Source organism: Semicossyphus pulcher, unplaced genomic scaffold (genome assembly GCF_022749685.1).
Source record: "Semicossyphus pulcher isolate SPU_LCO1_2020_fin unplaced genomic scaffold, fSemPul1.0.p SCAF_4, whole genome shotgun sequence".
NCBI lineage: Eukaryota > Metazoa > Chordata > Actinopteri > Labriformes > Labridae > Semicossyphus > Semicossyphus pulcher.
Window position 1 is genome coordinate 4,855,003 of NW_027211715.1, and position 27,322 is coordinate 4,882,324.

The following is a 27,322-nucleotide window of genomic DNA, read 5'->3' on the forward strand; positions in this document are numbered from 1 at the left end:
TCTTGTCACAGAAATTTACCATTTGAAGGAAGTAATCCCAGGTGCTCACAGTGGACGTGTCATGAGTTAAACACTAAAAAGCCTCAATACACCGCAACTTGCACTGCAACTTTAAAAAAAATCGGACAGTGAAATCGGACAGTGAAATCAGGCAGTGAAGTCAGGCAGTGAAATCAGGCAGTGAAATCAGGCAGTGAAATCGGACAGTGAAGTCAGGCAGTGAAATCAGGCAGTGAAATCGGACAGTGAAGTCAGGCAGTGAAGTCAGGCAGTGAAGTCAGGCAGTGAAATCGGACAGTGAAGTCAGGCAGTGAAATCAGGCAGTGAAATCAGGCAGTGAAGTCAGGCAGTGAAATCAGGCAGTGAAATCAGGCAGTGAAATCGGACAGTGAAGTCAGGCAGTGAAATCAGGCAGTGAAATCGGACAGTGAAGTCAGGCAGTGAAATCAGGCAGTAAAATCAGGCAGTGAAATCGGACAGTGAAGTCAGGCAGTGAAATCAGGCAGTGAAGTCAGGCAGTGAAGTCAGGCAGTGAAATCAGGCAGTGAAGTCAGGCATTGAAGTCAGGCAGTGAAATCGGACAGTGACAGGCAGTGAAATCAGGCAGTGAAGTCAGGCAGTGAAATCAGGCAGTGAAATCAGACAGTGAAGTCAGGCATTGAAGTCAGGCAGTGAAATCGGACAGTGACAGGCAGTGAAATCAGGCAGTGAAGTCAGGCAGTGAAATCAGGCAGTGAAATCAGGCAGTGAAGTCAGGCAGTGAAATCGGACAGTGAAATCAGGCAGTAAAATCAGACAGTGGAGTCAGGCAGTGAAATCGGACAGTGACAGTCAGTGAAATCAGGCAGTGAAATCAGACAGTATAATCAGACAGTGAAATCAGCCGTTTTTGGCCGCAACAATCACAGAAAATGCCTGCGTAATCCTGGAGGGACTGGTTTATGTAGGAGGTCTAAACTGGACCAAACACTTTCAGAATGAGCCCATGAGGGTGTAAATATTGTGACATATTCAAATGTAGAAGTCTAATTGTATTTCCTCTATTATAATCCACTGATGGACTTCAGCTCTGAAGGCTGTACCCCAAAGGGACGAATCAAATCTGTTGAACAAAAAAAAAACTCCTCATCTTTTACTTTTAGCAAACATGTACAAAATAAAGCCAACCTGGATGTTGTATTACTGAGCAGGACTGATGGATACGTGTTTGATTACTAGAAGTGTACCAGTGGTCAGTGTGAATTAGAGGTCACGGCGGTCGAAGGCCTCCACCAAGCAGCGCGGCTGCTGCTGCTGCGCTTGATGTGCGCGCTATTTTGACACTCATCTGGGCCTCCTTGGTAACTCCCCCACAACAGATCTGATGTGCTTAGACAGGCCTACGCTGCATGTTAGCGGGCTGGTTGGGCTCAGATTGCAGTGCAGTGCACTTGAAGGATTTAGCATGAACACGCTCTCTTGTGTTTCCTCCAATCGCAGAGGCAGACTCTTAACTGAGGACAAAAACTGTTGCTAGATCTAGGAAGGGATCTGAAACGATAAGTGATGAAGGTAGGAGATATGTAGGGCTTCAGACAGTAGACCAGGTGACTGATTAGCATCTCCTTTCTAACTTAGAGTGTGGTGATCATTACAACTGCTACACAGTTTTCATTCATAATTATATTCTAAGTTATCGGGTTATCACAGCAGTGGTCATTTTATCTTTTGATGTAATAAATGAGAAGTAAACAGTAAAAATACAACAACAAAAAAATCTTTTCCATTTAAGGAACTTCAGCTGGAGTGTATTTGATTGGCCAATGCAGTGCCAAGTCAGACGCCATCATATTGCAACGGCTCGAACCTGAGCTTCTCCGCACACTTCCTGCTGACTGCTGTCAGTTAACCAGCTGAAAGCGTGTGCTTCATTGTGTCTGCAGTCCATCCTTTAATACTACTTTTCTTGCTCACACAGAGACTTACGTCCCATAATTAACTGTCAACAATAGATCACATGCATATGTTATCCACAAGGCCACCTTCCTTAAAGGGGAAGGCTCAGCTGGTGAAACTACAGATAGGTCGACCAGGCGCATGGACAACAGACAAGAAGCAGCTTCTAAAAGGAGCTGAACGCGACTAACCAACCAATAAAGAGTTGATTCACTAAGACTTTCCATCGACTAGTGGTTTGCTCAACTATTTGGGGGCTGCAGTACACTGCGTTACAGGAAATTTAACCAAGGCTTAATTTTTGCCAGAATTGGGGTTTTGGGGTTAAAGTCTGATTGGAGACATCCTGAACCCTCAAACGGGAGAATCAGGATCTGCAGAAAAGTCTTCAGTGGCTAATTTTCTTGCAGAGTTCACGTCACTCACTCAAACAGCACTTGTGCAGACTGTGAGAGTATATTACATGTATAGCTTAACATACATGTGACCTGAATGCTGAGAATGCAGGTGTCTGTTTCACACACATGCTACACCTTGTTTGCTTACACACATCAAGCACCAGAAGCACGTTAACGTGTTTCATTTCAAGGTCAAATTAATTATCTGAAAAACGTACAAAGAGTATTTTAGTTAGGATCATTGTAGCATAGACGTTTGTGATTTAACTGATACAAATGTATGATTTTCTGTGTAAAAACACTGAAACATTTACCATTCAAATCTGACATTACTTAAAATAACAGAAACCTGTTCAATAATAAAAGTATGATATTGTTATCAGGCCTGGTGTAATTGCTGCTGTCGCAGGATGAAGCTAACAAACTGTATCGCAGACTTAGTTGACTGTGTCAAATAACAAATGGCATGTAAGATAGAAGTGGAGAGAGAACAAATGGGAATTATATAATGATCACATTTCATTACCCACTGTTATGCCACAGAGAATACCAACCAAAGCAAACAAAATTGTTTTGATGTCTGTGAGGCATCGGTGCCGGCTCAATGTTTGCAGGAATGCTACTTAGATTTTTATGAATGAGCAACGACGTCCATTTCGATTTCATCTGGAAGGCGAAGCACACAGAAGGTCCCTCTGCTGATTCCAAATTTAACGTGGGGAGGAGGAATCCTCTCCCAGCAGCTTGCAGGGAGAGAGCGTGGGGTGGCCTATTGATTTTGGAGAGCTGGCTCTGTAATTGCTTGAGCGCAGAAAGCTGTAAATCAAAACTGCTGGTTACTCTTTGCTTATACAAGCGGAAGATTACTGTGCCAAAGCTGGAGTCTGAAACCTGGCCCAGGACAGACCAGTGTTGTGTTGCAGAATAAAGCGTAGAAGGAAGTCGAGCACGGACTGACAGGAGCAGCTGGGTGGGGGGAAAGGTCAACCTGAGTTAATCAGCTAGAATCAGCATCAGATGAGGAGAGAATAACAACGTGTGTGTGCATATGCTCGCAATACTGATAAAACACAATTAAACAGAAAGAAGAAAGCGAAGTGTCGATAAAGTGCAGCATGACAGCAGAGAGATGCTGCCTCACGCTGCAGAAACAAGGTTAAGTCAACAAAATGTCTGAGAGCTAAAACTTCATGATTAAAACATGTCAGAGCATGTATGTGTACTCTGCTGAGACACAGGTGGCGTGGCTGCTCAGCCGTACGTCCAAAAGCTTGCAGCAGGTTATGATAAAAATAAACATGCAACGACTCTGACGCTGACAGGTAAAAGCACCACGACGGCCATACATTAGTTAGTATGACTGTACAGCCGCTCATTGGCCAGCTGGGCTCTCACACAGCTGTACAGGTGCACATCAATTTTTAAAGTCATGTTGACAAAAGCTTTCAGACTGCTGCTCTAATACACAGCGCACATGTTTTCATCCACACAGAGGTACAGTAGGAAGGAGAATGTACCGTGTGTTTCAGCAGCTGGCAGAGCCTCACACTGACAACATGTTTGTGCTTCTATGCAGAGTAAATATCTGGGCTTCTGTGCATTTCAGCATGTGTACTTGTTTATGTGTAACTGTTTGTATTTACATGAATCAATGATACAATAACAAATATTTGAAACCAGGTGCTTTGACATTATGCTTGAGATCATTTTTGGCTGACCGCCCGGGTCAGCCCTACACATGGGTCTGTATGTGACTGACTGATTGACGGTACTTTCAGAGCCAAACAAAGTAAAACCACACAAGGTCAAAACCTAGTATGTAGCTGACCGCATGAGGTCAATGTGTGCTTTTGTGGGCAACACTGGAAGCGTGGCGTGTGCGTGGCGTGTGCGTGGCGTGTGCGTGGCGTGTGCGTGACGGCTGCGGGACGTTTTCATTTTCATTTGAAATGCATGAAAACAGATGAGAGTCTTCACAATGCTGCTGTGACACGTGCGTACTTCGCGCTACGAAAATGTAAAGAATAAGACGCTCGCCTATTTTTACCGCGAACCGCAAAATACACGAAAATGAATAGTGATGAGTCCTATTGATCTCTGACAGCAATATTAACATCTCTTCCTGCAGTAAAAGTCACGGCATGGAGAGTAAAGTAGGTCAACACTTCCGGTGTGCTTTTTCAGAGTAAAAGCCCGATCTGGAATTCTGACTCCCCTCAGTTGTATTCAATGCTTTTATTTTGAAGTGTTTCCCGTGAGTACCTTTTAGGGATGGGTCATGAATTTCGAACATAATTTCGTGGTCCTGGGCCAGGTTTCTTCAAGTAACAGTCCAATAGTTCCCAGCGAATATCAAACAGTATTTAAATTCCCTCCCTAGTACATTAAGCATAGAATTTACCATCGAGAAGCCAAAACAGTGAACGTTCAGGTGGTCCGAGAATGACTCCTGCAGGGTCACAGCTTCTCTCTCTCCGCGGCCCCTGCACAGTCCTGTGTGGGCCTCTGCTCTGTGCACGCTTTGAGTTAACTCTATTGTAATTTATTTTGCTACAAACTGTCAACTTGATCGGTAAAAAGGGCATTTCATCATATTTTATGAGCACATAATGTTATGTTATTATAGCATCACATTTAACATCAGCAGCCATGAACACACTGGCTCCCCGCAACAATACACGTGCAAGAAATCATCCAGTCACATTAGACTCACTTTCCTTTAAAGTCTATCATTAAAGAGCCACATGGTTCACTTCCTCTCACCCTGTGTCCGCTTTGTTTCCCCTGTGTGGTGCAATAATTCTCACTTTGTGTGGAGTACACCCATTTTATTCCCTCAACCCAGAGAGCCAGGAGTCACCAAACCAAAGGATGTAAGCACTTCACGCTGCACACTTCCACCAAAATACCATGTTTGCAGCGTCTTCTATGTGCATTTTACGAGAGTATACTCGCAGATGTGCAATAAAACATTCTTGGTCTTTTTTCCCTTCATATAAAACTCAGTATCTTACATGACATAATAGGTCAGTGCATGTATAAGATAAATGTGTACGTCTTGTAAGAGGTCACAAACCCTCATCTGTAGCTAAATGAATAGATCTGTCAATTATTCATCATCTTAACCCTGTTTCAGTCTTACTTATGCATCCTTTAATAAATAAATAAAACAGACAACATGTAGACATGATGCCTACACAGTAAATAGCTCACAGAATAAAAACAGTAATACCTTTAGGAAGTTAAACCCCCTCTTGATGCCCTCACAGGGAACATCCTTTCAGGTACGGCATTATTGCTCGATCTCTCACCAGAGAAATGATCTGCATGCTGTTGAAGCCCCTCTGAGCGTCTTCTCCAAACACAATTGGTTCGGTTTTTTTATCCGCCTGTCCTACATTTATTGTGTGTCAAACAATTTAGTGAACTGCCCAAGGCTTTGACTTTTTGAAGTTGCTCTTAATATCGTTTAATATCAACTAATGATATAGGTCACGACTCATTTTGTCTTAAGTGAAAAACATATTTAATAGATGCAACATTCGGGTCTGTTTTCATGCAAATGCCTGATTTGCTGAAATATATCATTTGGGACCAACTGTGTAAAATAATTCAACAATCCTGTTTTTTTTGGGTGTTTTTACTCGATGACCTTCATATAGCAGAACTTGTTTAAAAGCTGAGAGTGTATCATCCTCTTATGATGAATTTAGGCAGTGATGAGAGGAGTACTCGGTCAAATTTGAACAGCAGTATTATTAGAAAAATGCACCAAAGACATCAGATGTAAAAGCACCGATTCTCCAGAAAAATGAATGAGTTCTGCTGTTTATATTTTAAAGCTGAAGTAGGTGCAACTGCTTTTAAAGGTTTCCAATATAAGGGTCAGGTCCCACAAAAGGACACTTCTGCTTTTACTTTACTTTTCTCTAGTCTTTGCCTTTCTTGTGTAAGACGGTGCAATGTCACCTCTTTGGGACTGAAACAGTTTTATAAACAATATTTGAGTATAAAACACAAAAACTACAGAAGGTGTTACTGCCAGGCAAAACAAAACCATAAAGGAGGAAGTTTTTTTTGTTTTGTTTTGTTTTTGGCATTTTAAGAAAGAAATTACATTTCAAGAATGAAGTCAAAAACGATGAGTACAAAGTTTATATGTCCAGAATGAAGTTGAAATACCACTTGGTGAATTAGGGCAGCGCCCACAACCTCAATCTTAAAATGCTTCTCACCGGCGTTTACTGATGCTAGGTTACAAAAATTGTGTGGCAGCACTTCCGCTTCCCTCAGTAGTGACCATTAAGTCTGTTTTAAATCGCTCTGTATGCATTAATATTTGCTTTTATTCAAGGAAATTCAACAAAGAAGACATAAAAACGATGGAAAGGGATCGTGTCCTGGCATCAGCTCTCGGCCCGGAAATTGTACCCTTGAAAGGATTGTCTTCTCCTTCGCCATTGTTGTTGACAAGATTGATCACGTGAGTCCTGTCCCTTCTTGATTTTGATTGGTTCGTGAGGGAGAGGTGACATTGACGAGCGTGGCGGTGTCCCAAAAGTTGAACTATTTTCAACTGAGAGCGCTGTGAGCACAGACAAAAATAACAGCTGACGCGGAGGGCGTTTTTGCGCTGATCACGCTGAGTACAACGGTACACAACAATACTGAAAGGTTTCTTAAATCTTCCATTTTCCATTTAAAGTTATAATCTTGAAGATCTCAGTTTCGTTCTCTTTGGTGGCACCTATGGCAATATACGGTAATTGTGGGAGCACATTTCCCAGATATCTAGACAGTGTTGCATGTGTGACGTCCACGGTCGGCTCCGGTTGTAACTCTTGATTTTCCTCACTGACGGTCGCTTTCCTTTTCAGACTGTTTGCTTCATCTGAGCATCGAGTTTGTTTCTTTTTCTTTGGATTTTCACTTATTGTTGAAGTTGTATCTGTAGTCATCCATCTTTTCTTTGTTTGTTCAGCCATAGTAGATTACTGTTTACTCGCAACACTTGCAGAGAGCGGAAAAGCAGCCGCTTAGCTCCGCCTACCCTCTCTGGCAGACCAACCACTGCTGGCTGATGGAAAACGCGTCACTAACTGGGTGCTGCTTGTGATTTTTTCCGACAAAGTCGCGACAGACACCCAGACACTCTGTAATACTGCAAATGCAAAGGCTTTCATCAGTGGACCATAGGCTTAGTCACCATTGTGTTACCTCATTCAATGGTAGATAGAGACTTAACAGATATTTATTTACATGAAAATCTTCCAGATTGTTACTTTAATTCTGAAAATCCAAATTTGAAAAAAAAATAAAAAAAATCTTTCAACTCGTATTTTTCTCTTTTGCTCGCCCTTTTACTCTTCCCATAGAAACCACTCTGGCTTTTAACTGCTAACAACAACTGAAACATAACAAGTAGCAACAACCAGCTACTGCTTTATAGAGAGCCCCTCTCTACATACAGCTGTTTACACAGATTGAATAACCCTCCTCAGGAAAAGTAAACTGAGCTTGTTTTAAATTGTTGGAGTGAATCCAAAGTGTCACTAGAGACACTACAGCTTTCAGAGAGGTCTCACTGCAGTGTGCTTAAAAGTACATATCTGTGTTGTAAATACTGAAGTCAAGAACAAGTGTCTCAAAACTACACCCAATACTTCCCAGCTCTGAGTGTTAATGTATATTTGTATGCACAGGTGTGAGGTTGTGTTGGTCTCATACTTGTGTGGTCCGAGGCTTGTAGGGCGAGCTGCTCTCCAGGTCGGCCAGGATGCTGGTGAGGGAGTCGATCTCTGCATCCAGGCTGGAGCGCCTCTCCTCCAGGGTCTTCTCTGGTCCTTTCGTCTGTCAGCAAACATCACATACACATGCACAACAGTGAGCAAACATACAAAATCAGTCTGTAATGACACTTAAAGTCGAGGTGAAATGAAAAATGTCATTTTAATCCTTTTAGATCACATCCCCGGTAACATTTTGCATCTATTTGACAACATAGGCCACAAAAATCCAGAAAATCCATTTCTTCGTATTCTTATATCAAAATCCGATCATTTTTTCTTCCAGTAAAACTAAATTTCACGCGTGCTTACCTAAGTTAGCGCCACACAATTTCAACCAATCGATCTGCAACATTTAGCCGCAGAGCACCAAGAACGCTCGGTCAGTTAGCTAGCTGCTGCGCTGTGGAGAACGTCTGTCTACGCCCACTTCTCAACGATCAAATCAAATCCCTCTAATGATATGTCCCGCCTGCACGTCCTGTTTCACTCGGAAATACGTCACGATACGGAAGCTAGATACTCTCGAAATGCCGTTTCAGCTCGACTTTAAGTTCAGTTATTTCTTCTTGTTGCATTTAAAAGAAAAGAACAGATAATCATCGGTGACGAGGATTTCTGACTCTGTGTTGCTCGGAGACATTCTCTCCTCCTGTTTTTACACGTCTTACACTTTGGATTACAGTTTCTGAGTTCACGTTTCACCTTGACCTCAGACAATCTTTTTGAAAGCCACACATCAATAGCAGAGACTTCTGTGTGAGAGAAACGCTCTGAGAAAGAAGAAGCAATGTATTGTCTGAGAGACAACTTTCACAACGCAATGCACTATTCACCTCCTGCTTTTCAGCGCACTTGGATTTACAGTATCTCATTCTTCATGCATTATTCATCACAATCTCTTTCAGTGGTATTTCCAACAAAAAGGTCAATTTTTTAAAATTAAAGTCAGATATTCTTTATTCTTCGTTTTAAAAATGTGCTCCATAAAAGATGATAAGCATTGCTGCGATTTTTATTTAACGAGTTTATTGTCAGAGGAGGCTTGAAAGCGTCAGTAACAGGATCACTTCAGCACTCTGAGCCCTCACTGATTTATTCATCCACATTTTTTTACTTTCACCTCAGAGAAAACACATCTTCAACGTCTTAAAGAAAAGACACAAAAAAATTGTACAAAAAGAGAAGCAGAACTGTTGCCCAAAAATCTGGAAAGTGGTGAAAATGATTTGACCATTAGTGACACTCGGTCTTCTACAAAAATTCCCGGGAATTTCTCCATGGAATGACAGATATATTTTTAGTCTTCTGAACTATGCTGCAACTGCAAGAAGACTTCTTGCAATTTGCCTGCGGGGGCTTTTTGAGTTGGCTGGATCAGTGACTGCTTCTTATTCTAATGTTATGTGTTTGGATTACCTGTCACAATCCATTACAGGCAGGGCTTGCCTCCATTTGCAGCCGAGCTGCTGCTTAAAAACATCTAAGGCAATCACGAGCTGGGGGTAAACAAAGCAAAACACTAATGGCTTGTCTCAAATCAACACAAAGAAAAACAGGCAAACTTGTTTAACGGTGGTAACGAGGAGGATGAAAGGAAACACTGCAGACTGCGTGATGGGTCGGAGCTTCATAAAGTGGTCATGATGAGAAGTAGCTGCTTCTGCTAAAGGTTTCTGCATTAACATGTCATAATCCAGACGTCTCTCTCAGTCAGAGTGATAAAGACGAGAGAATATTTCTGCCCTCTTCTGAGGAAATACCATTTCATCATTGATTTATTCACTTAGTGTGTTGATGGTCTCTATGGAGGCACAGAGAACAAGATAGAAAGACATTTTGATCTTTTTCAAGGGTGCTTAAATCACACAGTCCTGCTCTAGCTACAGGACGAATACTTAAGACAGCAGAGGTGTATTAGGGACTGATGTTGCACAGACAGATGGTTTATACAGCCACTAAAGTAGGGACAAAAAGCTGTGAAGAACTTAACTTAATTTCAGGCCTCAGGTGTCATTTACCTCTGCAGGCTGTGCTGTCCAGAAAGAAAGGACCAAAGAATCATTATAATGTAGACTGATTAATACCATAGTTGTTTTTGTGTAAACCATGAATCCAAAAGGTCAAGGTTCACACACCTCTAAGGCTCTGTTCTATTATACCCCTTTCCCACCGAAATAAGCGCGTCGACGCAGGTTTTTCCGACCCGGGAAGACCCGCTTATAGATGCTGATTGTCTCTTTTCCCATTGCCAGTGGAGTATCCTCCTGTTGCTCTCTTTTCTGCTGTGTCACCCTCTGACATCAGACAGGGTAAGTAAACAGTGAAGGCGTTACGGTGGTTAGGTCTTTATTGTATCTATCACTCATTCAGCCTGTGTATCAAACTCAGCGTGACAAATTTGGAACGATGTTCGAGCGCTGCTCGGACGGAGACGGGCGGAATTTGAGATGACGAGGAGTCGCAGAAGTTACAGATGGAGCATAGCATCGCGCCGGAAAGGGGGCGGAGATTAGCGTTTCGACACAGGTTTTGTGTCAATGCCGATCGGAGCCGAGGCGATAATTACCCGGGTCTGCTGCAGAGTCATTTGACCCCGGTCTGAATGCTGACTGTAACCTTTCCCACTAAGCAAAAAAGCCGGATGTTAGCGGGTGTTAGTGGGTTTTTTGACCAGTGGGAAAAAGGCTTTATGTGCCAAACCTAATAACTCAAGTACCACTTCCCACTGCCTGCAGATACCAACAGTGTAGCCAGGAAAGAGCCACTTTAGCTATTATAATGCTACTAATAAGCAAGAGCATAAGCAGTCTTGGCAGTCCACCATTTTTTGGACCTTGTAGCAACAAAATGTCCATTTATTCTGCTTTAATCATCCACTGAAGAGTCTGACTGCAGCTCTATTTAGCTATCATTGACATTACTACTCGATGCTTTGTTGGGCGACACGTCACGTCCACCCCAGATTCTAAAGCACAGGCAAATATTATTTATTCACTAATTAAACGATTAACATCTAATTTAACCTCATCGCACTTTAATAATTATAACATGCAATAGCAGTTGGCTGTAATAAAAATACATTTAAGGACTTGAGGACTTGGAGTGCAGTTAATAAGCCTTTCAGAAAGGCTCCCGCGTACCACCAGGGGTATCCCAGTTTGGGAATAAAAGGACATATTGTTGTCCAGGACAACCAAATTGTTTTTGTCATAACGCTCCCTGTTCACAGCTGCCGATACATATCTCATCCCTATTTGCTTTAAATGTGAGTGAGTCGTTGTTTGTCCAAGAAGACATTCCAGAGTTCAGCTGAGGCTCACACAAGGTTTCACAGGCTGACTTCAACAAATCAGCCGGATATCTTCCATCAGTCGTCCTGTCAGTGAAAAATTACTCTTTAAATGTTTGGGGATACTTTTCGCACACAAGAGCGTGAACTGTGGATTTGGTCCTTCTGGATTGTATGAAAGGGATGTTTGAGTGGCCCCTGTGAACAGGAGGGATCATGACAGCACTTTCAGTGAAAACATGTGCACCTAACCTTTGATTGATGACAGACTGTGAACCGATCTTTTAAAATTTCCTTAAAAACAAAACAAAGCCCTCCCCAGCTAACGTTCTGAGAATGTTAACGTGCGATGTTCTGGTGATGTTTTGAGTGGGAAGTTTTTATTTGGTTCCCAGAATGTTCCTTTTAATAGCAGGAGAACGTTCTCTGAAAAGTTTTCAGAAAGTTGCAGTGAGAATGTTCAAATCACATTTCAGGAAGGTTTTATAAATCACGGTCTGATAGTTCAGGCCGTACTAACATCCTGGAAAGATCCTCAGAATGTTGAAGTTAAAACGTTTTGTCTTAGTTTAAGTTTTAACGTTACAACAACTTTATTTGAAATGATTAACATCCTTAAAACGTTCTTTGAATATGAGATCTTTCAAACGTCATTAGAACTTGTAGGTAATGTTAGCCGCTGTTATGGGAACGTTCCCTGCTAGCTGGGTCTCCGCTTCTGTTTGGTTAAACATGTAAAAAGGTGGTTTTCAAGGAGAGTGAAGATTTGCTTTGTAGCAACTGATGCATCATTTTATGAAAAAGGCAAAAGGGGTCGATTTTAATTTTGTCAGTTGCATCAAATTAGCTTTCAGTTTCGAGACAGCCCCATATGGAACCCTTTATCAGCCTACAAGAGTGTCCTGTTGGCTAAAAACACAGTATGTGTGCCTCTTTACCGGAGAGAGTGCTAGCTGTTAGCCAGATTCTTTATTAGTGTTACAGGTCAGGTCACCGTTGTTTTAACTTCAACATTTAACCAGATAAAGGATTTTAGTCGTGAGCTAAGTTTAGCGGCAGCTCGGCTCACAGCCTCTGAAGCATCACGAACTGAAAGAGAATTCAATGTTTTTACCGGTGTCCATCACCGGGGCCAATTTTTCTTGGAGAAGAGGAAGCCTCTGAGGATGATTTGGCTCTGGGCCACTTTGACAATTGATTTGTAAATTCTACAGCATAAGTTGCTGCTGCGTTGCTCTGTGCAATGACATCACAAAGATAAAAAGCAAACGTGCAAAGATTCAAACGACAAAATGCAAGTCGACTCAGGGTCTTCAGGGTCAACTCTTTCAGGGGTCAGCCACGTTTGTACCAGCAGATTACTATTCAATATTTTTGTACATAAAAGAATATTGGTGTATGAGTGTCTCCAATAACAGTTAAGAACAGATATGTCATTTACACATAGGGGGATGATCCCTCACAGTAAGGGATTCAGATGGTGTCAGATCAGTGTTCCATTCAGGCCAGGGACAGATGTAGTGTTATAAAAAAAGACAGGCTGCTCACTATCTCGTAAAAACATGGCTTTGGCTATTTGGCTAAAAATGATCTAAGATGAAAAGATTTGTGCAGAAGTTTGAGGATCAAATGATTTGATGAGAACAGGAGTCACGTGATCCAAGGAACTCTAATCTAAGACGTCAAGTTTGTTTTCTCACTGCTCGTGTGCCGGGCCAATTCTACATGTGTTCATAGAAAGCAGCTCCGTGATTGGTTTAGCCTAACATCCTCTCAGTTAAGCAAAAGCATGAAAATGAGAACTACTGTATAACTGTCATCACACTGTGGCGTATAAAATAGTTGTAAAGCTCCGCAGTTTACAGAAAGGTCGCAGGATGCAGCTCTTTACTGACAGTTTGTGCACTGTTTGTGTGGGAAGAGCAGTGAATTTACACACATTGCATAACTTATTTAAATTATGTAACATTCAAACTTGCAAAGGAAGCATTCATTTAGGAGAGAAACTGGTCAGATTAGAAGGGGAGCTTGAGGAGGGAGAGTTTTCCCCCTGCTATCATTAAACAAAGGAATGTGAAGCAATCGGAGGATTTCACAGCAGAGGTCAAGAGCTGAGGGTGTCGGTGAGAGCGCAGAGGCCAGATATCCCGGGAGGGACACATGCCTGTGGGTATTATACCCAGCAAAGTAAAGGAAAGTGACCAGACTTCACCAATAGGTGTCAGCCTTCTATCCTTCCAGCAGGAGAGCTCAGAAATGAAGATTGTGTGTGGGTCCCTGAGTTATAGGGTGTCTGGCTCCAGGCAGCTTCTGCAGCTGGACGTCTCTGCAGTTGGCTGCAGCTCAAATGGACGGACAGTTTTGCTGGACTCGGTACATGAACTCAGCGTCGAGCTCGGGGCTGTCTTTGCTTTCTGCGCTGACTCTTAGAGAGTTACTGACAACCAAGAAAATTGAAAACAACAACACTTTTCTCTCACCTGATAATCGTACGAGTTCATCGGAGGAGGAGGAGGGAAGGAGCCGGAGGACGCAGGGAAACCAGTTGAATCTTCCGCAGGTGGTGGAGGGGGAAGGTAGTCTGCTGGGGTGCACGCACACACACACATGCACACACACGCACACACACAGAAGCACACACACCAAGAGAAACAAAAACGGCTCATCAAATACTTCCCCTTTTTTTCCTACTTTCAAACTGTCAAAATTATAAAAGAGCAGACAATACTTTGCTGAATGTAATGAATAATTTAATATGATTTGAGCATTTTGTTCAGAATTTAAAAACTATCATGACGGCTGAATAAACAAAAATTAGATAAAAAATGTACAAAAATAATAGAAGATTGAATAAACAACATTGGAAAAAGGGGTAAATAAGGTGTATTGTGAAGTCAGTAAAGTCAGAGACACATATGTAGACAGTGAAGAGCTCACATGATGTCTGCACGCTCAGGGTTAACAGAAGATTACACAGTAAGGCTCCTGAGATGACTGTATGAATGGATGTGGCTGAGCTGATGTGTGGAGAATGTGCTCACACATCCTTGTGAAACCATGTTCATCCATTAAAAAAAAAAAAGCCATTCTGACCAGTTTATTGTAAACTTCACACACTGACATATAAGAAGCATTGTAATGGGTAAAGTGTTATTTACAGTTACTGTATCATTGCTATCCTGCAGTCCTATATGGCTGCGTTTAACAATCAAAAGATTAAAGCTGCGATGATCAATATTTCTAAATCAACAATGGATCACATGGCGATGAGTAATAGGAGCGGTTACGCTCTTTGCTGATGATCGACAGTGAATTATGAGCCAACTCGTTGTTCTGGTTTTACTCCCCACAACTTTGCTGTTCAAGTTCACTGGTGTGATTTTTGTTACCGAAACGGTCTGAACACATAAACATGGAGGAGCGTTTAGAAGTGAAACTGCTGATATTTCTCTGACAAGTTAACAGAGAGCAAACACACTGAGCTCATATTCCTTTACATTCCTATGTCGACGGTCACAGCTTGTTTCTGCTGAGGCCAGGTTCAGCTTAAATAATGTATTATGCTCTTTGTGGACACATCTGACACAGTGTCTTCTCTTCCATTAATACTGAGTGCTGTTTGAACTGTTTGGCTATTTTTAACAGTTTCTTTGTTTTACAGCAGCAACACTTAATGTTTGGTGCTATTTAGCTGCATTGCTCAAAAGTAACAGTGACTCTCATACACACATACATTTGGTTGGTTCAAAACGTTACATATTGTATTTTTCTGTTTTTAATGTTGTGCTGTAGCTAATATCGCTCGCTTTGTTTAATGTCCAAAGACCTGATCATTTTGTACTTTGACACTCTAAATTGAGACTTTAATGCCAATAAAGCATTTCAATTAAATGTGAATTAATTCATTCTCAGAACTTAAAGCTCCTGTGAGGAACTTCCTGTTTGTGTCGATTCCGGCGCCCCCTGTGGACAAAGCTGTGCATCTTATCTGTTTGCTGATTTTGTCCTGTACATGCTTAAAGTAATAATCTCGAAGATTTCCATGTAAATAAATGTCTGTTGAGTCACTATCTATCTGGATGAGGTAACAACAATGGTGATTGAGCCTACGGCCCACTGATGAAAGCCTTTGCATTTGCAGTATATAGTAGAATTACGGACTGGGTGTCTGTGGTGACATCAGCGGAAAAAATCGGCGCCCAGTTAGGGACGCATTTTCCATCACCCAGCAGTTGTTGGTCTGCAGAGAGGGTAGGCGGAGCTAAGCGGCTGCACTTCCGGTTTCTGTAAATGTTGTGAGTAAACAGTAATCTACTATGGCTGAACAAACAAAGAAAAGATGGATGACTACAGATACAACTTCAACAAGAAGTGAAAATCCAAAGAAAAAGAAACAAATTGGACGCTCAGATGAAGCAAACAGTCTAAAAAGGAAAGCGACCGTCAGCCAGGAAAATCAAGAGTTACACCCGTGACAAAGGGAGCCAACCGCAGACGGCTGGTTAAATTGGGAAGCGTCCTCCTGCAAATACTGTATATTGCCAGTAGATGGCGCCCAAGAGAACGAAATCCCCCCGCGCCAGCAATTTCAGGCATTAATAGATATATAGAAATAATCAATCTTCTTCCTGATGCCTGGGTTTGCTTTTGTAGGTCATACAGAGTCACCAGAATTAATTTCAGTTTGTTTAACCAGCAAAAAAAGTCCTCACAGGAGCTTTGAGTAACTCCTAGGTTAATGATATAGATATTTTTATTTATCTAAGTTACAATGCGGCAAAGAGGAAAAAGTAATAGAATATAAAAATCTAATTTGTGTTGAAATGAGAACTCAAATGAGACATTGGAAAGAGGTTATACAGTCATTACAGAAGAGAGAAAGAGAGACAAAGAAACGGAGCGCTGCCATCCCACGTCGATGGATTGACACACATAATTGCAGCAATTTGGTTAACTAAGAAGTTCTAATCTGGAGTTAGCATGTGTTATTTCTTCTCCCTGAGATTGGAAATGTAAAAGCTGTGTTACAAATGGGTTGGACTAGGTGTTTGTTCTGCCAGAGGAGGAGAAACAAGCTAAATTTGTAGTTCTAAAGTCCACGCTAATCCAAGGATTGCATCCCTCCACATGTTTGAGACAGGATAAGGAGTTACGTGCCAAATTAAATTCTGATTTGGCCTCTCTTGGCACAGGACTTAAGACTGAATCATTTGACCATGTACTTCTAAGTACCAAACCAGACATGAGCTTTGCAAATTAAAGGCTTTTATGAGACGTAATGGGAATTTGTTCCAATGCTAAGACTTTGATGAGTCCTGTTCAGAAATTCCATTTGCTTTCCATGGCTTTTATCTGTTTTCATTAGAATCTAATTGATGTCATCAATGTAGTTTATCCAAGGCAGCTGACCAAATTAATTAAGCGTGGTTTTCATTGCCTCGACAAAACAGCCGAAAGGAGCGGGGGAAAAAAGGAAGACAGAGAGATAATGCAGCATGGTTAAAATTGTACACATGTCTGCGTCTTGAGCATTACAACATTTCAGAAATTGTGAGCATTGCATTAAACATTCCCCTCTGGGCGCTCGAGGGCCTCCATGTGAATTGTTTATATAATAACCTTGTGACCTCCACTAAAACTCCAGAGTGTAACAGCTTCACTAAACCTCTGGGAGAGAAAATAAAATATGCTGCTCGAACAACAAGGCTGTGCCCCGGTCCCCCCTCCCCTCGCGCTCAGCCACGGATCCTTTTTGCCAGAATATAAGTCACTTGTAACTTGTGGCTTACAGAGAATTAAAACATTAAGTTTCATGTACATTTCTCTCGAACATCAAAGCTGTTTTGGATTTATCATTTCAGGAAACACAAGAGTTGTAAATGTTTCAGGGCGGCATGTTTTATTGAGAAGGTCTTAGAGTTCTGAATGTGGAACAGTGGAAAGCAGGACTTGGAGCAGGAACAGGGATTATTGAGAGTCTTTGCTGAAAGGATCTTTCTACATCGACCTTCTTTTTCTAGTACCTGTCATCATGCCAGTCATTTAAGATTGAAATGTGCTAATGTGCTAATGTTAAACACAATCACTAGTAGTGTTTTTATTGCCTGTTATCCTTCCAAGCAAAGACGTTCTGCCACATCAAGCCTGCACTCGACCTTGAAGTTGTTTGCAGCTGAAAGAGGGTCAGCAAAGAAACAAATAGAAGCTTTTATTAAATGGCACATTCAGTTACAGCTCTTTCCTTCAATAAAATGAATTATCTGACTCTGAAAGCACATCAGTCCTGGCCAGAAGATCTTATCAGTGCCAGTAAAACTCAGCGTATAATCAAATAATAATGATTTTATTGGCTTCATGTACTGAAATGCTAAAAAGATGAACCTGTCTCTATAGTGCTGCTGGTTCTCAAAGCGCCAAAGCCAAAGAGCAGTAAAACACGCCCTTTCAACACAATAACTCATCGTTTGGGATATGCACAAATTTAAATAGCTGTGGCTGAACAATTATCACACAGCAAGAAATTAAAGCTGCGACTCACAGGCGCCCTACAGAGATTTTTTGCTTTATTTGACCGAAACATACAGTGAGTATTTACTGTATGCATCCTCGGGGTTAGACGAACATGCTGAATGAATTTCCTCACTCTTTTGGCAAAGACGATTTTTGGAATATTTTACACACAGCCATTTTCACATCCATGTTTTATCGTTTTCTTCTTCACTGCTTTTGGCACGTCATTGCATTTCTTTAAACCTAAACACCACCAAATGTCAAGTGAAAAATATTGCATGAAACTACTCGCAGGAATGCGTTTAATATCAGCCGTCTGCTCTCACATGTACACGTGCAACCGCATGCATGACACAAGCATTACTCTGTAGCACTACTAGTGGTCAGAAACTCCACAGGGTGACTTTGATTGACAATTTAATGCTTTTAGTCATGGAGTTGGGAAGAGACATTTGCAGCACCAACAAGTCAACAATGTTAGCCTAGCCTCGGGTCAATGAAGCACAGACGGCAGCTTGTTTTTGGTGGGTTGGTTATATTTTCACATCTCCACTCAGCTACTGCTTTATATCCGAGTTTGAGCTTTTTCAGATAATCCATTGCGGGGTTCTATCTGCCATTTCATCCTCACAGACCCTGCTGCCAACCCACCAAGTATAACACAAAGCTTGAAACCAGCCTTACACGTTCTTTAGCCACAACCCTGCTTGGTATCTTAACCGTGACCACAGCGATCTCGTCCCACTTTACGTTCCTGTGATCAGTTTCAACCCCAACAATCCCCCTCACAGTACTCAAAGATAACTGTCCACAAGCCTCAATAATGACCGATGCCCAATGAACTCAGAGTGCAAGGAAGCATTTGTTGTAGCTAGTATCAATATCACAGCTAGGGATGCAAATCGGGTTAACGTTACAGTTTTTTTATGTAGAAGACTTTCAGACGAGTCTTCTAAGAGTGTGGTAGCGTGCAGACAACAGGAAAGAAACTGAACTGTTTCTTGATAGTTTCAATATAGTTCTATTTTAAAGCTAAAAAATAAACGGAACTTTCCAAAACATGGTGGTTGTTTTAAATATAATGAAACGAGTGAAAATAGACCCCAAAAATGTACTGAAAGATCTTGCAGTGCAAGCACATTAACTTTTAAAGCGATGTAACCTGTTTCCCACTTCTCTTTTTTAAAGAACAACTTTCTAAACCATCAAAAAGAGGACTTTCCGTCCTTCTAAACAACAGCGAAGCAGTAACATCACATCCAGGGAAAAATCTGTTTGATGTAAGTGTTGCAAAGATCTATAGAAACTGAAAATGATACGCTTCATTCATAGGTTGTTTGTACTTTCTTACTGGTGATAAGCCATTAAGAGCGTCTGCAGGATCCCTCACTGGCTTCCCAGCAGTAAACACGACCACCTATTGTTTATTGTAAAATAAAACAAAGCCAGAGGTACCACCGCCTGCGGTCTGTAACCTTTGACCCCTCCTGTCCTCTGACTCTTTATCCAAACTGCGTCACTCATTCTGCAAATATTCCAGCAATTTGTAATAAATCTAAAATAGACACGTGCTGGAGCTGTTACGCACTGGCTGTTCTGCAGGTTTGCGTGGTGCTTATGCTGTCATGCTCTCAAACAGTGTGAACACAGTCAGAGTGAGAACAGCTTTCTGTGCTGTGAATGAAGCTGGCTCCATTTGTGACAATGGGGAGTTAAAGGCTCCAAGTGAGCGCTAATGAGAGAAGCAGCAGGAAGACCTACTTAATACGACAACTTCCCCTCTCTTTATTGGGCAATTACTTTTAAGTAGCTTCTTTGTGAACAAGGAATCCTAATCAGTGATTAAAGTTATTTGAGAGGCTATAAGAGGTATAATTGGTTATCGGGAACCGGAGGATTGTTAAGGGGGAGATAAAAGAGTGGAGATGGATCCAGCTGTGACAGTGAGACATAATATTAAACTTTGTTTTTTAAAGTGGTACAAGTATAAACACTTACAGTATCATATGTGACTCATGGCTGACAACTGTATTTGTCTTTTAATCACACAATATGTATGTGTAAAAGCTTTAAAACAGTAGCATATTTTGCTGCAGTATGATGAGTATGAAAAGAGAAACACCAGTATAGAGAGGAGTATTTCTGTCAGATAAAAATCCCACCGTTGCAGATGAGTCTTTTTTAAGTAGTTCTGCTCTGTGGTTCGGATTAGTACATTCTGTGGGGGCTGAAGGTTGAGCATATGTTTACAGATTTACATATGTACACTATTACCAGAGTTACACGTGGGTTAGCGTCGGCCATCTGGTCTTTAGGGACTTAGGACAAAGCACGGCACAACGTTCTTTTTCGCATAATGCAGCCGACATTTAAGTGAGGGAAAAGTGTTTGCAGAAGTCAGAGCAGAAGTAATAAAAGTGAAGCAGGGAGAGTTTGTCCCATCACTGTAAAAAAAAAATCACATTTTGGCCTGCACACAACTTGATTTATTGCTGAACGCTTGCTTCGCTGGAGTCTCAGCGTTCACACGAGCTGCATGAGCCAAAGGAAGGGCAGGGGAGTAAGACAGTGTGGATCCACGTGCATCACGTGACAGCTCTACGTGCATCAAGCGTTAGAACTAAAATCCAACCCTTTAAAAACTGAATTGTTCCTTCTTTTATATTTGCAAAAAGAAAATCTAAGAAGTGTCTTTATTTTATTCAGAAGCAAAAACCTTTAATCCCTTCCAGAGACGTGTTTAAGTCCTGGGTGTCAGTCCACATGTTTTATCTCCACACACCCCGATCCAAATGTGCCGGGGCAGTGGTTGAGCGCACATTGTTTGGACATAATTATGGACCCGTTTTATTCCATCTTCCGCTGCAGAAGAGCAGCCGAGCCCTGCTCTTAATTAGCATGATATGTATAGAGGAGTGATTTATGACTTCATTTGGTTTTAGAGATGCAAGGGAGGGATTTGAGGTCTTTGGAGATAGGCTTGTTTTAAGTGTAAAGGAGAAGAGAAAAAGTGGCTTCTGCGACTTTAAGAAGAATTCAAATGGAGAAAGTCGGATCAGGAACAAAAGACGGATTATGTTTTAGTCTGAAAGCAGAGAAACAAATGCTGTGAAAAGGTGAATGGTTTGAAGCCACAGTTGGCCTTTTTTATGTTAAAAGTTGAAACAGCAAACAGGCTGAACACTTAGTGTGATGTTGGTGAGGTTTGCTGATGAGTGAAAGCGTGATTCATCAAAGGCAGAGAGAGGAGCGCTGCTGTCATTTCTTATAAACAAATGGGAGAGAGAGTAAATGAAGCCAGTCAAATGTCACAGCAGACAGTCACTGCTGTGTAAACTCAGCCGGTTTCATAACATGAAACCTTTCCAAGCAGCTTCTGTCACGCTGAGTCGACTGTAAACTTACAGCCAGTTATTCCACACAGCCCGGGTCAGAGGGGATGTGAGGAGACGGGCCATACATCAACTGTGAAGCCCTGTCCCCAGGCTCTATGATCTTCCCATGCTTACAAGTACACTTCAACAGTCTAAATGTAATTGTGACATTTAAACATAATTACCATCTAATGGTTACTTAATGTAATTTATTAGGTGTCTAATCTTTTTGATGGAGAGCTTTCATTGGGCTTGTTAGCTGAGCAAAGACGTTATTAAATACATTCAAAGCTCAGAAGAGTTAGTCGAATAATTTAATCTACTTTATTGAATCTACACAGCACCTTATTAGAGCTATAACCATTATTATATATGGGCTACATTTTAACTTAACTATATAGTATGTCCAGGATTTTTAGCTTATATATATATAAGCTACAAGCTATATAAGCTACAAGCTATATATATATACATAAAACATAATTAGAAAAATAATTTGTCTTAACTTTTTTAGAAAAAAAAGATGATTGCAGCTAAGGTGCATTTTATGATAATGTGCATTTTTAACAATATTTTGGGGGTAAAAGTTGTTTACATATTACGTAGCTACAGCAGGTAGCCTAGCTTGCTTAGATTAGCATTAAGTCCCATCAGGCTGTACTTTTTAGTCACGTCATATCAACATCTCCTGAGTCAGTGGTATCAGTCTCTCATTCTTCTGTCCCTATTAACCTTATGTTCGCAAAGTATTAACATGTGATCTGAAACCTGACTCATTATCTGAAGATCAAACAGCCTGACCTGAAATTTGCATGTTTTTTTTAAAGATTATTTTTTATGGCTTTTGCCTTTGCTAGATAGGATAGCTGAAGAGAGACAGGAAATATGGGGAGGAGAGAGTCGGGAATGACCACAGACCGGGAGTCGAACCTGCGATCAGTGCGTCAAGGACTGAGGCCTCTGTATGTGGGGCACCTGCATAACGCAGCACACAAGCATCTGTATTTTTAATGTATTCTTGTTCTCGTCATTGACATCTAAGTTTCGGATCTACAGACAAAAAAGCCGTCATCATAAGTCAGAGCAGAGTGATGATACAGATGCCAGCACGTTGTACAGATTGTGTTTACACCCACGTAAGATCTGAACACAGTGTAGGATCGATCTGATCACATTACGACCACGATGCATTCAGGCGTAGTTTTTTCCTGATCCCAATAACACGTCAGGAAAAATAATGCATTTTAATAAGAGGTGTAAAGGGGGTCATAGTTTCTTAGTTTTCTTCCCAATTTTGTTTTTAGTGTTCTGAGTTTATAAAAAAAGACAACTATCCTACAGTACACGTAACATCCCTATTGGTGTTTTTAAAGCTTCAAATTCTAAGTATCAGTTAATGAATATTCTAGATTTATGTTTAATTTCTAACACAATGTAAATGACTGTATGTTGATGCATTCACAGTGGTCTTCACTCATTATGCGGACACCACTCTGGAAGGACAGACAGGATATGAATAACAATATTTTCATAATGCTGTGACTCTTTTAAAGACAGCGGTGAAATTTAGAGAAGTGAAATGTCTCATTCTGGCTGCAGATCCGATCAAATCTGAAACGATGTCGGCAAAAAGTTCTCCACTATAAAAAAACCTGATGAGAACAAAGAAGAAAAAAGTTTGAGTCAAAGATGAAAAGAATCGCAGAGTTCACGGATGTTGCTTCGCATAAACTGCAGACTAAATACAACAAATAAAGTTGAGGTATGTGCTCCACTTAGATTAAAGTGGCCTTTGTATGCGCTCAGAGCGTGAGCCTGTGGTTTCTATGGGGACACTGACACGCTCACTGCTACATTTCCTGTAAATTCTCCTGGTGACACCCATGAGGGACTCTGACATAACAACCGGTAGTCAGTTTGCTTCTGGCCACTCAAGCAGGGAGGAATAAAAAAAACAGATTATGCACATGTTCGACACTTTTGAACTGCTCTGAGCAAACAATTAGCGCGTTTCTGGTAACTTCAGTGTGAAAAGTTTGATGAAAAACAGCACTTCTCGGATGTTTGGAACTTTCACTATGATTATCTCGCCACAAAAACGTATTAACTTTCATAACAGCAGCCAGAGATGAGCGAGGAAACATTGTGCTACTGTCTCTAAGTGGCTTCACTATTTATTCATGTGGTTTACGTTTGTTTAAATAGATTATGTTATAGTTTTTAATCACTTAATATTAGAACATTCTGAATGATACTGCCGTAATGACTCATTCGCTTGTGAATCATTTTCTTGTGGTGTGAGACGCTCTGTGCTCAATAAGGTTTATATTCACTTCATACAGTAAGAAAAAAATCCCCGTTTCAATGCTTGACTGAGATCGGTCTTCCCTTTGAAATGATGTATGAAAAAAAGAAGTAAATAAAACAATCTTCTAAGTCAAAATCTTCAGAAATCTCTCAAAATTTTTTGATTAGAAGGTCAGGCACATGTGTTCAATAAAAGGAAATATGACATCAAAAGACGTGGAATCAAAGACTACAGATCAGAGCTTAAAGAATCTGAGTCTGTTTGGGAAATGACCTCTGTCCTCGACATCACGTTTCACACGCTCACGTTCATGTTCTCACGTGTAGTTTACACTGAAACAGAGAAGTCTGTCACTGAGACCACTGAGCAGACTCTAAATACTCACTGACTGTGCTGATCTGTGCAGACAGCTGCACAAAATTGGATCAAGGAAACATTTCGGACTTTCAATAAAACCTAACAGAATGTCGAGGGTCTGATATCAGAGTTTTTAGAGAATTTATGTGTGAAGTTTGCATGCTCTCCCCATGCATGCATGGGTTCCCTCCGGGTACTCCTGCTTCCTCCCACAGTCCAAACACATGCTCATTAGGTTCATTGACTTCTCTAAAGTTTCCCGTATGTGCGATTGTGAACGAGACTGGTTGTCTGTCTCTGTGTAATTGGCAATCAGTCCAGGGTGTATCCTGCCTCTCGCCCAAAGACAGCTGGGATAGGCTCCAGCCCCCCCGCGACCCTTAACAGGATAAGCAGTGGATGGATGGAGGTATTGATGCACCTGTTACGCCTTCCATCTTCCATTAACATGAAGGGTTTTTAAAAAGATTTAAAAACTTGGCAGCATACAGAACATGACACACTGTTGTCAATATTGTTTCAACAAACTGAATCTAATATGCTTCAAAAACAGTTTTTATTGCAGGACTGTTGCACTGGATTGCATTGTGCTGTTATTCACGATATTTTGTCCACCTCTTCCACTGTATGTTGTAGGATGCTCGTCTAATCACACAACTATTCAGACTGGGCGATACGGCCTAAAAATGCAAACCTATTTTTTTTTTAACACCATAACAGATTTTAATCAGTTTGAATGGCTAATGTGAACTACTTATAGCACACTTCATGTTTCTGTTTTTGATGGAATAAATGAGTCGCTGCTGCTTCTTTTTAGCCACCAAAGACTAAAGACAAACTTTAGAGTGGACAGTGTTTGCTGGAGGTTGGACGCTACACAACAGAACTACTTTCAGGCGACTGAGGAGCCTTTTTTGGGAACAAACTCATCACTTTATTATAGCACATGTTGCCATGTTGACACAACTCTCCTTCACTACAAAGTACAGAAGCTCAGGGAAGTGGAGGTGGTTTGGTACAATCATTATCTAGTAAAAGTCTTAAGCATCGTCTTTCACAATAAATTGAAGTTACTTGATTAAAATCGATCAATTGCCCCACTTTAAAACCATCATATTAAATCAGTATACTTTTACTAAACTACTAATACAATCTTTAAGTTTGGATGTTAAAAAAAGAACCTGCTTTAAAGATTTGGAGCACAGTCTGTTTTACATGTTAACACTGATGTTCATAAAGCATACATGCCTGACCTTCCTACACTACATGTAACATAAGAGATCAACCTAAACCCTAAAGTCTGATCTGTTGTAAGAAATTGTGAGTGAAGGTTCAGCGTCTGAGACCTATATGTCTTTCACTTCCTCCTGCTGGGGCTTTAATCAGAACAAGTTCTCCCATTAGAAGAAATCAGAGTGCAGACCTCTGTGACTGTGCGCCGCCCCGTCTGCACCGGCTCCTTTGTCCCCACAATAAACACGGCCTCAGACCGCTCGCTGCAGCCCTGCCGCTGGCCTCTGCCAGACAAAGGGACCGCCAGGCGCTGTGCCAAACTGACTCGCCCCTAATTTTTATGCTAATCCTCAATTTTACATCAGACGCTCCCCACATTTGATATAAAAGATAATAAATAAATAAACAGAGTGAGACCCAGATAATCTGCTCATAAAGACGTCTTATCCTTTGACAAGTGGAGATGTCTGCTGATGGCTTTACATATTTGCGTGTTCAAAATGTCGACAACAACCAGTCATGAGAGGTTTTATTAAAATGAACGTTTTAATAAAAAATAAGGCCGCAGCAGCCCGGAAGTCATAACATTAACCTAAAGGAAACAAGCAATAAGACGTGTTAAATGCAACAACAGCTGCAAGGACTTTAAAACAGTCACTAATCTATCTAAGTTTTTCCTCCATATTTAACCTTTCTATCAGCAGTAAAGGAGAACTGAATCTTATAGTTCCAGTCACTACACAGTTTATATAAATACTGTTACAGTCAATGGAAAGTCTTAGAGATGAAATAGGAAAAAGGGGAATTATACCCAAGTCACCGAGGTCAGGACATACTGTATTAACAATGCAGCTCTATTATGACTTGTTTCATAAAATGAAACATTTGACATGACAGAGTACGACATTACTATAACTGCCTTACCTACAGATGTTTCCCCACCCTCTTTATATTGTTTCTTTAATCCTCTTAACACCCAGACAATGATTAATGTATGAAAATAAGACGTTGGCAATAAGTCGAGATTAAAGACATTTGGAATTAAAGGGCTTTAAAATATATCAATACAAAGAGGTCCAGGGTTCATTTATTTATTTTTGTAGGTGTGAAATGAGAATTTGGGTCACCAACACATTTTATTTACTCGTAAAAATTGTCCTGTCTGAGTCTCAAGAATGCATCTGCTGTGGCTCCAAATGTACTACTTTTGTGATGTCACTGTTTTACGTTGAACAAATCCTAACATGCACTTTGTTATTTGGCTATACCATTTTGGTCTGTTCCTTTATTTATCTATTTTTAAGAGGTATATATTTTCATTGCAGGCCAAAGTATTTAAACCAAAACTCTTAATTGGTCGCCTCAAAAACACATTTCTTTAAGAAAAACCGAAAATTCAGTGTTGTTGTTTTGTCCTCGGCGGTGGGATGAGCTCAAACAGAAGCCGTCCAAGAACATTTTTTTTACAACACTAACATCTGGAACAGCAGACAGGTCCACAACTCAAACCACAAACCCCAACAGACAGCCGTGTTTTCGAGCCGGCAGCGCGCTCGCTGCTCGCTGAATTTCATAACCGTTTCCCGTGTTTTGGAAATCGAGGGTTCTCTGGGGGGTTTGAGGGCAGAGGTTTAGATAATGTTCACATTACAACACACACAGCAGATGGGGAGGTGGGAGATATATGGGTGGATGATATGCTCTAAGTGCCATGGTTTACCTTTACTGTAGAACAACAAGCTCACTGAGGACTTCAGACAAAGTAACTGTGCACGCACTGGGAATGGCAAATCTTTTGTAGACAATTATTCAAACCTTAATGTTATGTAGGATATAAAGTACAATCATTGATCATTTACTAGTTGCTTTTTAGCATGTGTATTGGTGGTATATTGGGTCTTTATAAGTCATACAATAGCATTTAATATTTAGTATTTAATTTAATACTTATTCTGCATGACTATATTTTACAGCTACGAGGCAATTTAAGAGTTTTCCAAGTAACCTCATAATTTCTTCTTATTAATACTAAGTCACAAAGTTGTTGTATCTGATAACAACCTGAAATGCTTTGCTCAGTACTGCGGTGCTATCACCACATAAGGCAGATACTTAGCAAAGCACATTAG

At 40.9% G+C, this 27,322-nt stretch overlaps 1 protein-coding gene across 3 annotated transcripts in view; it reads right to left on the reverse strand.

The window, feature by feature from the left end:
* lpp (LIM domain containing preferred translocation partner in lipoma) overlaps positions 1 to 27,322 on the reverse strand; it is a 169,086-nt gene that overhangs the window by 81,742 nt on the left and 60,022 nt on the right. For 2 of the 3 annotated variants that reach the window (XM_069680587.1, XM_069680588.1), the window contains 2 exons: positions 13,892 to 13,995; positions 8,061 to 8,183 (listed from right to left, as the gene is read on the reverse strand). In XM_069680587.1, the coding sequence (XP_069536688.1) occupies positions 8,061 to 8,183; positions 13,892 to 13,995 (227 nt within the window). The remainder of the gene's footprint in view (positions 1 to 8,060; positions 8,184 to 13,891; positions 13,996 to 27,322) is intronic. The other variant, XM_069680589.1, reaches the window with a different exon arrangement.